The sequence below is a fragment of the Macaca mulatta genome, chromosome 4 (assembly GCF_049350105.2).
Source record: "Macaca mulatta isolate MMU2019108-1 chromosome 4, T2T-MMU8v2.0, whole genome shotgun sequence".
NCBI lineage: Eukaryota > Metazoa > Chordata > Mammalia > Primates > Cercopithecidae > Macaca > Macaca mulatta.
This window is the reverse complement of record NC_133409.1, coordinates 16,758,370-16,771,947: the sequence shown is the minus strand read 5'-3', so window position 1 is coordinate 16,771,947 and position 13,578 is coordinate 16,758,370. Positions and strand designations below refer to the sequence as shown.

Here is a 13,578-nt window from a genome sequence, read left to right as displayed (position 1 = left end):
TTGTATCCAGGGTTATTTTGTAAATAACTTTGTGATTAAAGCATAAAATATCACTGATGACCATCATAAGCCTCCACCTTCTGCAAATGATTATCCCTGCCTTGTTGTGTTATACTAGTGGCTCTGAAGCTTCCAATGTTTTGTTTCAGATGTCTGATTTAAGGCTTGGCTGGCTATGATCTAATTAAGGGGAACCATCTGCCCCGCCCATATTCTTCAGATTGTCTTTTCTTGATTCAAAATCTGTAAATAAGCTAAGCTACTGAGTCTCAGACTTTACCTTGTATTATTAGAATCACCTGTAGGGCTTCTTAAAACCCAAGTTTCTGGACCCAACCTTCAAAGTTTCTGATTTCCTCGATCTGGGATGGGACCTGAGAATTTGCGTATCTAACAAGTTCCCTTGTGTTGTTGTAGCTGCTAGTCCCAAGACCACAGCTTTGGACCACTCAGCTGGGCTGTATTTTCCCCACATCCATTCTTTGTGCAGGGGTGATTGGAGAATGGGATTGAAGAGGTGCGGTTCTTCATAGGTTCCTCTTTATGACATAAAGGGAGATTGAGTCCCATTTCTTCTAGTTTTATCAAATATATATTGTTATTCCTAGAAATGGAATTAATGCTGTTTGTTTTTAAAAGGTAAAACTGTTACTTCTCCATGCATATACTTTTTTCTACCCTGCTTTTTTATATAAATCTTCCCCCCCCCCATGGATGGCATTATTCCATTTGACTACCTATTACTTTTAATAAGAAAACCAAATACAGCTCTCCATTGGGAATTATCTTTCAAAGTAAATTGAAATGATTTTATGTTTTGTTCATAGGAAGTTTACTGGATTTCTTAAAAGATGGAGAAGGAAGAGCTCTGAAATTACCAAATCTTGTGGACATGGCAGCACAGGTAAGCCCTGCAGGGTAACTTGATGTGCCATAGGTTTAATGACGTGTAAGTACATTGGGTCATGGTGTAACATGTCCTGTTCCCTGGGTTTCCACAGGTGGCTGCAGGAATGGCTTACATCGAGCGCATGAATTATATCCATAGAGATCTGCGATCAGCAAACATTCTAGTGGGGAATGGACTCATATGCAAGATTGCTGATTTCGGATTGGCCCGATTGATCGAAGACAATGAGTACACAGCAAGACAAGGTGGGCACTTGAATGACAATGGCTCGTGATCACAGCCATGAGAACAGTCACTTACCGCATGGCCCTTCCTTCCTCCTTACCTTCCCTTCCTTCAGAAAATACCTGAAATGTCATTCGTCAGCTGGGTTTGGACTCCTTGATCTGGCAGGAATTTGACAGCTCTGCAGGTGGGAGACTGTTGTGGGCCGAGTGGAGGAATGAGATATTGGTTTTTGGTGGGTAGGTGGGTGGGTATTGGTATTTGCTGCTGTGGTCCTCTTGGCTCATGCTGGTCTCCTCACAGCATCTAGGCCTAGGATACTCTGGTTTTGGAGAAAGAAGGCTGGGGAAAGCCAAGGGATCATCAAGTTTTAGTTCATCGTTCAATCAGTCTGTGTCCTAGCAGAAAGCAGAAGGCATGTTCAAATTAGAGAAGTTAAGAAATGAGTTTTTTACAAAGGTATAGGCAGGGTTTCAGAAAGCCAACAGAGCATGGTGCAGTATCTCGGAGCCTGTAACAGCAACAGAACCAAAGCCTCAAAGGCAAGGGGGCAGAGAAGTGGGCACAAGAAGTCAGAATAGGCCACTGCACAGAGAGAGCCTCCTCAGTAGAGAGAAATGGCAGGAATGGATCTGGGGACTCATACCCAACCCCACTCTTTAGCCCACTTCCAGGTCTTCTACCAGACCCAACCAGAAGTACAGGTCACAGGAACTCAGGGATGAATCCTTATGGGTCCAGAGCAGGGAGAGGGAGAGTGGAGAGAGGAGTTAGAAAGACTATAGATGGTAACAGCATAGTTCCTCGAAAATCTCCACCTCCTTTCATCATCCCCTTCATCCCACCCTCTGCAAAAATTTCTATCAATTAGCCTTTAAGTGAAATATATCAATTCAGCAGCCATTCCAGTGAGGCGGCTTTTCGGGTGCTATTAGAGCACCAGATACTAGAAAGGAGTTTTTAGGAATATTTTCTTTGTTTCTGGATACTTACAAAGTAGTCACCAGGTAAAATTGTGGGACTAAGTATGCAGTTTGCAATCGAATATAGGCTCCTCATGTAGAACATAATGTTTATAACTGGAGCGGGGGGAACTTTCATTGTTGGTATTTTTAACCAAAGCCTAGTCATCCCAAGCAAAGCCGAGCAGTGACTGGAATGTATTACAGGGTGGTGCTTTCTACTGCATTTCATAATGGCCACCTCTGGAGTCCTTTTCTTTCTCTTTCTCTTTCTCTTTCTCCTCCTTCTCTTGCCCCTGTTCCTCCTCCTCTTGATTCTTTCATTTCATGCCAATTATCCTCTCCCTTCATTTGACTCTAAGAATGGAAGCATTCTTAGCAGTCTCAAGTGATGAGGAAAAATGTTAAACTAAGACCCTGGCTGCTACCGATACTGTCCAAATGCTGAATTACATGTCGGTCAGACAGCTCAGCTATTTGAATTTCCCCAACACGTGGCAGTTCTTGTCCTGGAGCCAAATGCCCACACAGCAAGCTTGCCCGTGTGTTATACACACACATACACCCCCAGTGCTGGGCCAGATGGCATGCTGTATCTCTAATCAAAGGCGCGCTGCAGCTTTGATTGGCACTGGCCGTCCAGAGAGGAATGTGCATGTGATTTTGAGGCGAGGGAGCCGAGAGGACCTGAGTGCCAGTGGATCTGAGACTTGCCCTGAATGAGGGACTTTATCCTGAGGCAAGTCTGTCAGATCCAGCTCCTTAGACTTGGAAGGAGAGTGGGCGAAGGTTGTGAGACATGAATATTTGATTAAGGAAAGGGCTAGAATAGAGCCGTGTGCTCACCCTTCTGTGTGTGAGTTGAGTTTTTCCCCTTTTCCTGGACTTTGGACTCTCTGGGGTTTGTGGTTAATGCTCATGAACCATGGGTAAATGAGAAGGTTGCCAGGCCAGGAGCCAGAGGACACAGGCAGGGGTGCTGTTAACAGTGTTAACAGGGCCTGGGGGTTTAGTCCACACCTTACTCACTGGAGTGAGGCTCCTCAGGCTGTGGCCCTGGGTGATTGGCACCCTCGCTGATTCCCCTCCCATCAGGCTGCTGCCCTCAGCCTGGCCCCGAACTGTTCCTCTGCATTAGCTGTCCTGATTGCCCTTCTGCCAGCTGCCCAGCTCCACCATCGTGTCCCCAGGTGCCATCAGAGCCCCTTTCAAAAGGCCAACCTTGTAGCCTTGGTACTGCATTTCCTTACTTAATTTCCAAATCTAGGGTCCCATCCTTCCTTCTTCAAACATTTTTCTTCTTTCCTCCCTTTTCCAAACACCTTCAAATCCATGCCAAACACTGGAAAGAAAGAAGGAAGAAGTAAGTGAACTGGAGAACTGAACTGGGCAGGGGGAAAGCGAAGCTTGCGGGGGGTCCCAGGATGTCCAAGGAGAATAAAAGAAATGCTGTCCTGCAGCAGAGGGGTAGGAAGTGGCAGAGCCATTTATCAAATACCTTCCAGGTACCAGGCCGGAGGGGAAACGTGAGGACCAGACAGGGCAACAATAGGAATAGACTCAGAGGGGTTAACTAACTTCTACAAAGTCACACAGCTAGTAAAAGAGCAGAGCCAGGATTTGAATCCAGATATGGCTGGCCCTGTTGCATCTACCATCCTAAGTTATGCTGCCTGCTGCTCATCAAGTCAGTGTTAAAAACAACTGAAAATCAAGCTGGAGAGGATTAGCCATGCATCCCCTTTCCCCTGTATTTCATGGGGCTGTTTTTAAGGAGCACCTTCTAGTGTGCCTGTGTGAGGGAGTTGGAGAGACCTTCCTTTTCCAGCACGGGGACAACCCAGCTGTTCATCACATTCCTCCCGAGGGCCCACCCTGCCCCGGCCGCTTTACGAGGCAGAAAGGGCCTGGTGTGTATCTGCTGGTGTACTCTGCAGATGGCATGTGTGCTGCGTGCTGAAGTTTCTGCGGGGAATTAATCAGCTCCTCCAGACAGCTGGTCCGCGTGCCTAATAATATTTGCAAGTCGGGTTTTATGTTACCCACAGGCCACAGCCATGCTGCATCTTGATTATGAGAATGCAGGCGGCATTCGGAAACATGCGCCAAACACAGATATTTTAGGACCATGAATGACAGTTGTTTTCAAAACAGTTGTGAGTTTCCCATCTCAGGGAGCACTGAAATATCTGTCACCCCTTGGGCAGATGAGGTGGCATTGCATAGGGCACACGCAGAATTGGAGTGTGGAGCCGGGTTCCACAGTCCTTCCTGTGCTCCTTGCTTCCCACCGCCCCAGCTACCCAGGACTGAGCAGCAGCCCATGTCAGGGAGGAGGTCGAGGCCAGGCCCTGAGCCTGTGAGGATGGCCTTCCACTGACAGCACTCTAGAAGCAACTAGAAATTTGGAGAGATTGCTTATTCTCTATTACCTGGACATCTCACTCAGTTACAGCAGATGGTTTTTCTTTAGTTATAAACACTTTGCTAAATTCTGCCCAATCAGAGTCTCTAAATAATGCCAACATCAGTTATTTGAGTGCCTTGTCAATGAAAGGGACCTTATTAGGAGCTACCGATATCGAGAAGCCTAAGACTGCACAGGACAGTCAGCAAGCATGAGGAGGAACACGTGGGGCATTGTTGAAATCAGATGGAACCAGGTTTGATATCCAGCTGTACCACCTGACGATCTGGGGCCTTAGGCAAGTTATTTAACTTTTGCATACCTCAGTTTACTCATCTGTAAAATGGAAAGACATTTTGTCTGCTGTGTGCATTTTTGCAAAGATTAAGTGAAACAATGCATGTAAAGTGCTTAACAGGGTACCCAGCACATAGTGATAAATGTTGCTTGTTACTATTGGTATATCTGGTACAACACTAAGTTCTTGGGGAATAAACAAATGAGTGAATGGATTGTAGATACAATGGAAAGTCTGAAACACTATTCAGGAAAGGGAGAGAAAAATCAAAGATAATTCCCAAGTAGTCAAATGCAGGTGATCATGAGAATGGCATTACCAATAACAGAAATGAGTGACTTGGGAAGATCTTACCTTCAAGAAAGAGGATACATTTGGGTTTTTATCTATTAAGCTTGAGATGGTTGTGGTGGTCCTCCAAGCCCAGACAAATGAGCTGGGGTGCCCTCACTGGGTCTCATTGCCACAGCTGGGCCCTCAGCCTTCCAGCCGTCCCCTAAGGTCTAGTCACGGCTGCCTCCCTACCCTAGCACCGCATCTTCCTCCCGGAATCATTCCAGAGCTCACCACAGGCACCACAAGGAGCTACTGTCCATCTTCTTGTCCGTACACTTCCATACCACACCTGTCTCCTGTGACCCCTGACATAGGCGGATGTCACAAGCCTTGCTTCTGGAAGTTCACAGCCCCTCCGGCCATCACTTCCTTCAGAGATCACACAAGCAGATGAGAAGCAGTGGGAAAATTCTCTGCAGACTCTAGTTTTTTCTTCATGAGCTTTCAGTGCCAACTAATGTTGATTTAAACCTAACAAGTTCAGACAGACGTGGCTGTGTGTAAGCATAACTTCCTTTTGTGGATACCTTTTTATTCTTTATTGAGCTGTAACAGACATACAATAAAATGAACAAATCTGAAGTGTGCAGCCCGATGAATTTTTACATACACATATGCCCCTGAATCCACCCCGAAGATAAAGAGACAGAATACTTCCAGCACCCCAGAAGACCTCTTATTCCCACTCCCAGTCAGTAACCACCCCCACAAATAGCCTTTTTTCCACTCTTTTCACCATAGATTGGTAAGTTTTGCCTGTAAATGAACATCACAGACATGAATCCTGTAGTATTACTCTTGTGTCTGGTTTCTTTCCCATTCTTATGTCTGTGAGATTCTTCCATATTGCTGCATGGAACAGCAGTTCTCTTCGTGGCTGGGTAGTATTCCGCTGTACAATACATCACAGAGCCTCCATTCTACTGTTGCTGAACATGTGGGGTCATTTCCAAACTGGAACTATTATAAATAAGGGTGCTGTGGTGGTACACACATGTCCTCATCTCTCTGGGCTGTGTTCTCCAGTGGAATTGCTAGTCACAGGGCAAACCTAGGTTAGCAATTGCAGTCACTCCCTAACAGATTTTGTGGACATATTTTTAAAAAGGAGAATACACACTCAGTGTGTCACTTGCCAGCATTGTTCTTCCCTCTAAGCTGCTAGTGAGGCAGCCTATTGAGACTGAGGAACCAGAGGTTGGACGTTAGGGTCCCTGGCTTTGAATCAGCTCTGTCGCTTACAAGCTTGGTGTCCACAGGCCAGTTATTTCAGCTCTTTGAGCCTCATTTTTATCATTTGTAAAATGGTGATAATAAAAATGATCACCTCACATCATTAGTGTGGAACTTACATGGGCTATCTATAAAAGTTCTTTGAGAGTTGTGAAATGTAAAAATCATCCTTATAACCTCAACTTTTTGTATTTGACATACATTTTCCTTGAAAACAATCTATAAAGTTTTTAAAGAGAATCACTATTAGTAATCAATAGAGAAAAAAATCAGTCTTTCCAGAAAAAAATACTATCTCCTTATTTTATAGCCTGGGCCAGTCAATGGATCTGGGCAATCACCACTTTGATATACCTGCATGCTCCAAGGGCCCCTCCACCCCAGACACAGCTGGGAGTCACGCGTCCGCTGTCCTTGTCTCTGGCCAGCTTGCCTGTTTTCTTGTGTTTGCATTCTCTGTTGGGAACTATCCCTGCCTCTGAGCTGCCTCTCTTGTTTTTAATCTTGTGAAGTCTGAATATCAGATGGCCCTTCTCAGCATTTTCACCGATGCATGTGCATACACACATCAACACAAGCACACATGAGCACACATACTGCCTGAGCACACACACGCTGCCTGAGCACGCACACGCTGCCTGAGCACGGCTGGAGCAGTTCTCCCGAGTATCTGTGGAGCCGCTCTTACTGCTTCTCTACAGAAGTGATTTAGTTTAAAGACTAGCAGCGGGCCCTTGTAGACACAGAGCACATAGTAGTATTTAATAAATATTTGTTTACAGCAATGGAAATAACCAAGGTTACCAACCCCTCCACACTCTTCTGAGACGTGCTCTCCTGTTGTCTCTCAGCAATGTGCATGGCTCTCTCTGGGAATCAAATGCTGTTGTGGCTGCAGGAACCTCCAGAAAGGGTTGTTTATTGCATTAATATTCCTTGCACACTCCAAGATTGTCTTTGGAGTGATGGGAAGCACAGGAGCTTTGCAGCTAGATAAGCTTGTGTTCAAATCCTGACACCGTATTCCTAGAGCATAAGCTCTGGCCTCTCTGAGCCTCACCTTTCTCATCATAAAATAAGATTGGTGTTGGTTACCTTTAAGGTGATTGTAAGAATTCAAGAAGATAATTAGTAAAAGTTGTTGGTATTCTTCACTTCTTCCAACTCCTCCCCACAACACTTTGGTGTTTTTTTGTTTTGTTCTATTTTAGGTTTTTTCTTCTTCTTCTTCTTCTTTTTATAGCTTGACCTCTTTTCTTCTTCACATGTACACCTCAGTCCCCTCCCAAAGATGGCAGGGCCTGGATTGGTTAAGAGCATGACCCATGAAATCAAAGTGTCTTGGTATAAAACCTAGCATTGCTGCTAATTCACTGTGAGACCTTGAACAAGTTGCTTAACCTCTCTGAGCTTTTATTTCCTCCTCTTAAAACAGGGATAATAATAGTTTCTATATCATAGAATTGTTGTATGGCTTCCCTGCGAATAACCATAAAGCAGTTGGCACAAAGCCAACACTGAGCTGATCGTGGTAGCTGGCAATAGTAGTAATAGTGATATTATTATAATATTATTGGTCCAATGGATGCTAATAGTTGTGTTTCTCACTGTCACATACACACACACACACACACACACACACACACACACACACACCCCCACACACACACACCCCACTTTGGGTTTTCCTGATCCCTCCCATCGGGGCTGCTTCCACATGGAGGCTCTGCCTCTATCGCCCTTTCTCCTGATTTGAATCCTCACGAAGGACAGGAACTGGGGTTGCTGTATGGTTTTGGTTGGTTTGTTTTTAAGTTCAAAATTAATGAAACAAATGTCAAGGAAACATAATCTTTGGATCTTTGGAATATATATAAAAATAGGAACATTCGGGTCTTTGTATATGACTGCTGTAAGTTTAGGCTTATGTATTAAATAGAAGAAGAAAAATGTGTCTGTTCAAATGCTCCCAGTATTGGGGGTTTAAATTGAATAGATTATTGTCTGGAGGAAAATTCAAGTATAAATTAGACAACGAAGAATTACTAATTGTTGCAGTTTTCATGTTAATTATTTCATGTTAAAAAATTGTTACCACATAAGTTAACACATTCTTTCATAGAAAACATATTTTAGAAAGATTTGTTACTTTAATAACTCTTTGTGTATTAGAAATCCCAGATGCCTATACTAATTAAATATAATCAGATTTTAGATTCAAAAAGCGCAGTAGCCATTTAACACAAGCAAGCAGGCAGCTAGGTTGAAAAACACACTCAGAAAGAAGTGGATCCCTGTTTCTTTCGAATTTCGAATTTCACAATCCAGAACTGTGAATTCAATTCCTGTCCTTCCTTTGTATTACGACTGGGGATTATTAGACTCAGAGCGCCAGCTTTCCAGCTCAAGGGCTCCTGCGGAATTATTAATCAGCCGCTTCTGAGGTCCCTGTAATCCGGTGGCAGATCAAGGCTGATCTCGCCATGAGATGCCCTCCCTCTGCCCCCGTCAACACATGAATTTCTTGTCCTCTGTCAACAACAGCATTGCCATTCCCGCACAGTGTGCTGTGACCTGAACAGCAAATATCAGGAGAGGGAAGGAAAAAAAAAAAAAAAAACCTTTTTAATTATTGAATTTAATCTAATTCTTCCCATGCTAGAGAAGCAAACCGTCCTTTGATGAAAAGCAAACCCTTTAAAATGCAAGCCATTGTCTTAAGCACCGACTAGTGTGTTCCCAACTCAGTGGTGCCGCCATCAAATGACCACGCCAACCCCCGACTCCCCAGCCCACACTGAGAGTCTGTCATCCTGAGGGCTGTCTAGGGAGAGACCCCAGGGGACTTGCCCGACAGAATGCCCTGCCCTCCGAGGTCAGACACGGCTTTCCCGCTGAGCTGAGTCGCATGCCTGAACCATGCTGCTTGTAATCAAGCTTCCCGGATCCGAGTTTGGTACACTTCAGTCACTAAGCAGAAAAGCTCCTTCATTTGTATTCTGTCGCTTCAAGCTCTGAGCTTCCACCTCGTTTCTGGGAGGGACTGCTTTGTTTATCTGCTGAGCCACCGTGGAGCTTCGGGGCCCAGATTAATAGTTAGGGGGAGCAGGTCAAATTGGCAGGGAAATGGAGATGAATTGTAGACCGCATCCATTTTCCTCCAGGAAAGGGTGTGTTGAAAGCCAAAGATTAAAATTAAAAGAAAAGGGACTCTAAATCACCCTTTCCTACTACAGTCTCTCTTTAAAGATTAAAACTGTTTCAGGTCGGAGATGGGACCAATTTCTTTCATTCCCACCCTTGGGCAGCTCTGACTCTGCCCAGAGGATACAGATGGACTGGAGGTAAGCAGTGGTCACCTCAAGCCCAGCTTTTTTGCACACCTTCCCCTTTATCTGTGCCGGTCAGTACCATTGTATATTCTGTGTGAGCATCTCTTTCTCCTTTGTGCTGTTTTGGGCAGAGCCTTTTGGTGGTGGTTTATGAATGGTCAAGAGCAAGTCCTCAGTCTGTGCAGCCCACGTTTCTTAGTAATCATCAAGAAGGAAGCAGATGGTCACCCTCTGTGATTTTAAAGTGTGTAAATAGGAACTGCAGATTGCCATCAAACATCAAAAATGTCATTTGGCTTCCTTGTCTTGCCTTGCCGGCAAAAGGAACTCCCGCATTTTCATCATCGGGGTAATCACAGACACGCAGTACGTCTGAAAACTGCGCCAGGTTCTGAAGCATCATTTCTTCCAGCCAAAGGAGGGTGCTCAGTGGCATTGCTCTGCTGTCCCCAGGGTGGCTCCCCTATTGGCACACTGTGCCAGATTGAAAGGGGGAACGGTTTGAAAAAGCCACCCCAAAGTGGCACTTGTCTTCTGTATATCCTCTTATCCTTTGATACCTTCTGAGCTCCCAATCAAACTCCATGACCTCCACCTGTTCCCACACAGCATCCCCCCAAACCCAGTGCTGCCCGTGCAGCCTAGCTCGCCATGTGGCAGGAAGTCAGACTGACGCGGGCCCTCTGCCCCTTCTGGGGGTGGCTGGATTCTTGGCATCATTTCTATATTGAACTACATCCCACACATCCATTGATCACTCAGGTGAGTTCCTCTCACCACCCTGGGCAGCAGTGTGCAGATGGTTACAAAGCCCTTGTCTTTTGCTCTGGATTGAAAGTCCACAAACACAGTGTTTATCCTGTTGAAGCTGTGAATCAGAATTTTTATTCTGTTGGTTTTGTTTTGTTTTCTCTTTGCAGAGGTAATCAAGTTACAGAATTTTTATTCTGATATTGCTTCCTTTCTGGCTCTTGGAAAACTGGAAGGATAATTGGAATTATTCAGAGCCTCAGTATTCTGGAACAGCAAGCAGGGCTCCTTTTTTCTTCAGTCCCACCCAAGATAACCACTGAAATTAGCCTACATAACACAGTCTGTACGCCAAGGAGAGTCCCTTTGATGGTTCTCAGATTTCCTTCTTAAAAGGACCAAATATCCATGATTTCAGGAGATGCCCATTAATTTTATTCTCTACTTTTGCATTGCCCCCATGAGTTAGAGTGGGTTTGTCATTGGTCACCATTGCAAGGGAGGTGATGGAGAATGACAAGCAGCCCAGAATTTCCTCCCTTTACTTCCTGGCTCCTCTAGGGATATTTGGAAGGAATGTCACAGTTTACCTTCTGGTAGCCTCCGTGTCTGGATCAAATGCCCTTCCACAATTTATCCTGCCTATCATTCCCCAACTGCAAAACCCCAGGATTAATACCTAGAGTCCAGCCTAGCCCCTGCATTCTCCCTGGTAGATGAGTCTACTCCCCTCTGTCCTCTAGTTGTCCTGGGTTCGATTTTTATTACCCACTGATAGACCTTCTATCTCTTCTCTGTCCAGTCTTGAGCTCTGGGCTCTCTTGGAACTTTGCTCACCCCAATCAGCCTGAATATTGTTTCCATGGATTCCACTCAATTAGACTTTGGATCTGTGCCTAGTTAATCAACCTTATCTTTGCAATATGTTCAAGCCCACCTTCCACTCCTTGGTTCTTGTCCTCCTTGGCCTAACTTGTCCCTTCTCCACTCGCAACCCTGGTGGGACAGAATTCCTCCTTCCTCCCAACCTCCCTCCTTCTCAAACTCCTTGCTCAACATTTTGAAATTTCAGATGGAATGTAATCTTAACCCATTGTACATTTACTTTTCTTTTTTTTTTTAAAGCATGATGCTAAAACCTTATGAACTTGAAGTAGAAGTTTCAACAGAATGCGTCACCAGAGATAACTGGAAAACACCCAGTTGTATTACTTCAGAAGCATTTGGGAAATCTGAAAGTCATTCCCTTGGCCTAGTGTGAAAATTCTGAGTTTTGCTTTGCCAAGTTTCATTGAGTTTGAAATCATTGTTTTGTTTAAGTAACCACAAAGTTCCAGGTCAGGTCAGCTTTGATTTTGCTTCTTTCACAGGATATCCTGTCCTGGTACCGCCTTGTCACCTCTCCCTCCTGTAAACCAAATTTCTGTTATTGGCATTGTTTGTGATTTCTTTTCTTTTATTACCCGGAGTAACTTTCAAGTTGAAGTATTGCATACTATTAAATATTGGATATAATAATTTTCAGAGTTAGTGGCTTTATAATTAAAAAGGGCTCTGGGTGGCTCTTTGGTTCAGAAAAGCAGTGTCTGTTGTTGAAAGTAATGGGTTTCCTCCTTGAAAATGCTATTAGGGCACAGCTCAGATTCTCTGTAGGAAGGATTTGGCTTCTTTTATTCAATACTGACTTCACTTTCTCCACCTTGACCTGGTTTTTTAGCCAGAGGGGATATTCTCTGAGACTATGGATGGCCTGGTCACCAGGAAAAATAAAAGAGAGAGAGACTTGGCAGTTCAGCTCTCCGGTGACGTGAGCTGGGCCCACCCAGGTCTGTCCTGGCCCCTGCCCTGACCCTCCCTGCCGCAGGGAAAGCCATGGGTCATGCATCATTTCAGTGCGGCTACCTCTCCCTGAAGCCCTCATCTCCTGCTCATGTTCTCTTTTCCTCTCTCTGCTGAGCCCTCTTCTTCCTAAAGGCAGTGCCACCATTTAATTATCTGTTGGATTTGCCTGTGAGCTCTGTCTCCCTGGCTGCCTAGAAACCCCAAGGGTGGAGGCAACCTGTGCTTGGTTTTCCCAGAAGCGCCTCACAGGGTGCTGGGGACATTGTGGACCCTCGGAAGATTCTCACTGATTGGTTGATGAGTGTTTTGATGAGGGTTTTTTTTATCTTCTTTTCCTCTTCTGATGTTTGGAGAGCTTTGGCATTGCTGATGGCATTTGCCAGTGCAACTCAGTGACTTTAGGCCTTTACTATCTGAATAAAGTAACAGCTGGCATTTATTTAGCTATTACCAGGTGCCAGATGCTGTGCTGAGCCTTTTACATCAACGATTCTTCTCACCACAACCTTAGGAGGTTATCATCCCCAGTTTATAGACAAGGAAACTGAGACTTAGGGACATTTTAAATGATCAACCAGCAAATCCAGTGTGCAAGCACAGGGATGCCTGACTCGGAAGCTCCTTTCCTAAGTGATCATACTGGTCCTTCCACAAGTGACTACTCAATCCCAGCTCAGCCCACAGTGGGACTGCTTTGCATTGTCACTGAAGAGCATCCACTCCTCGTTTCCTGACCGGCTTATGTACTCTTACTGCAGGAGGTGATTTGGCAGCAAAAGTATCTGCAGTCTTCACTGGAGCATTTGAAATGCCTGTGCCATCATCTTAATGTATGAAAACACATAAAGAACAGGAAGTAACTGAGTCAAGTAAGACTGTTTCTATTTGAGGCAGAAGTGAAAAACAGATTACCTGGCCACTAGGGATAGAGGGACTTCATTAACTGGAATGTGGTCTGGGGCTTGGGATGGGCCATCCTGACATAATGACTTTGGGCAGTCATCCTGTTGGCACTGAAAAACCGAGAGCATCACTCAGGCTGTGCTGTCGTATGAAAGGAAGATTTTATTCCTATAACTTTTAAGAGTGAAGAAAATTATTAGTTTATTACACCACTCTATTGTTACTCTTTGTGTTTAGTTTGATTAAGTCTGTGTAAAGGAAAAGAATGACTTTGACCGTCAGGGTGTCAGATAACTTACTGCCTGGCTGGACCCTTTAGCTAGTTAGAGCATTTACTGCTGTTTAACCAGCCTTAGGCAAGTTGCTATGAAGAAATATGT

At 44.8% G+C, this 13,578-nt stretch overlaps 1 protein-coding gene across 8 annotated transcripts in view; it reads left to right on the top strand.

The window, feature by feature from the left end:
* Positions 1-13,578, top strand: part of FYN (FYN proto-oncogene, Src family tyrosine kinase) — a 208,570-nt gene that overhangs the window by 174,288 nt on the left and 20,704 nt on the right. For all 8 annotated transcript variants that reach the window (XM_028847045.2, XM_028847047.2, XM_028847046.2 and 5 more), the window contains 2 exons: positions 828-904; positions 1,002-1,155. In XM_028847045.2, coding sequence (XP_028702878.1) covers positions 828-904; positions 1,002-1,155 — 231 coding nt within the window. The remainder of the gene's footprint in view (positions 1-827; positions 905-1,001; positions 1,156-13,578) is intronic.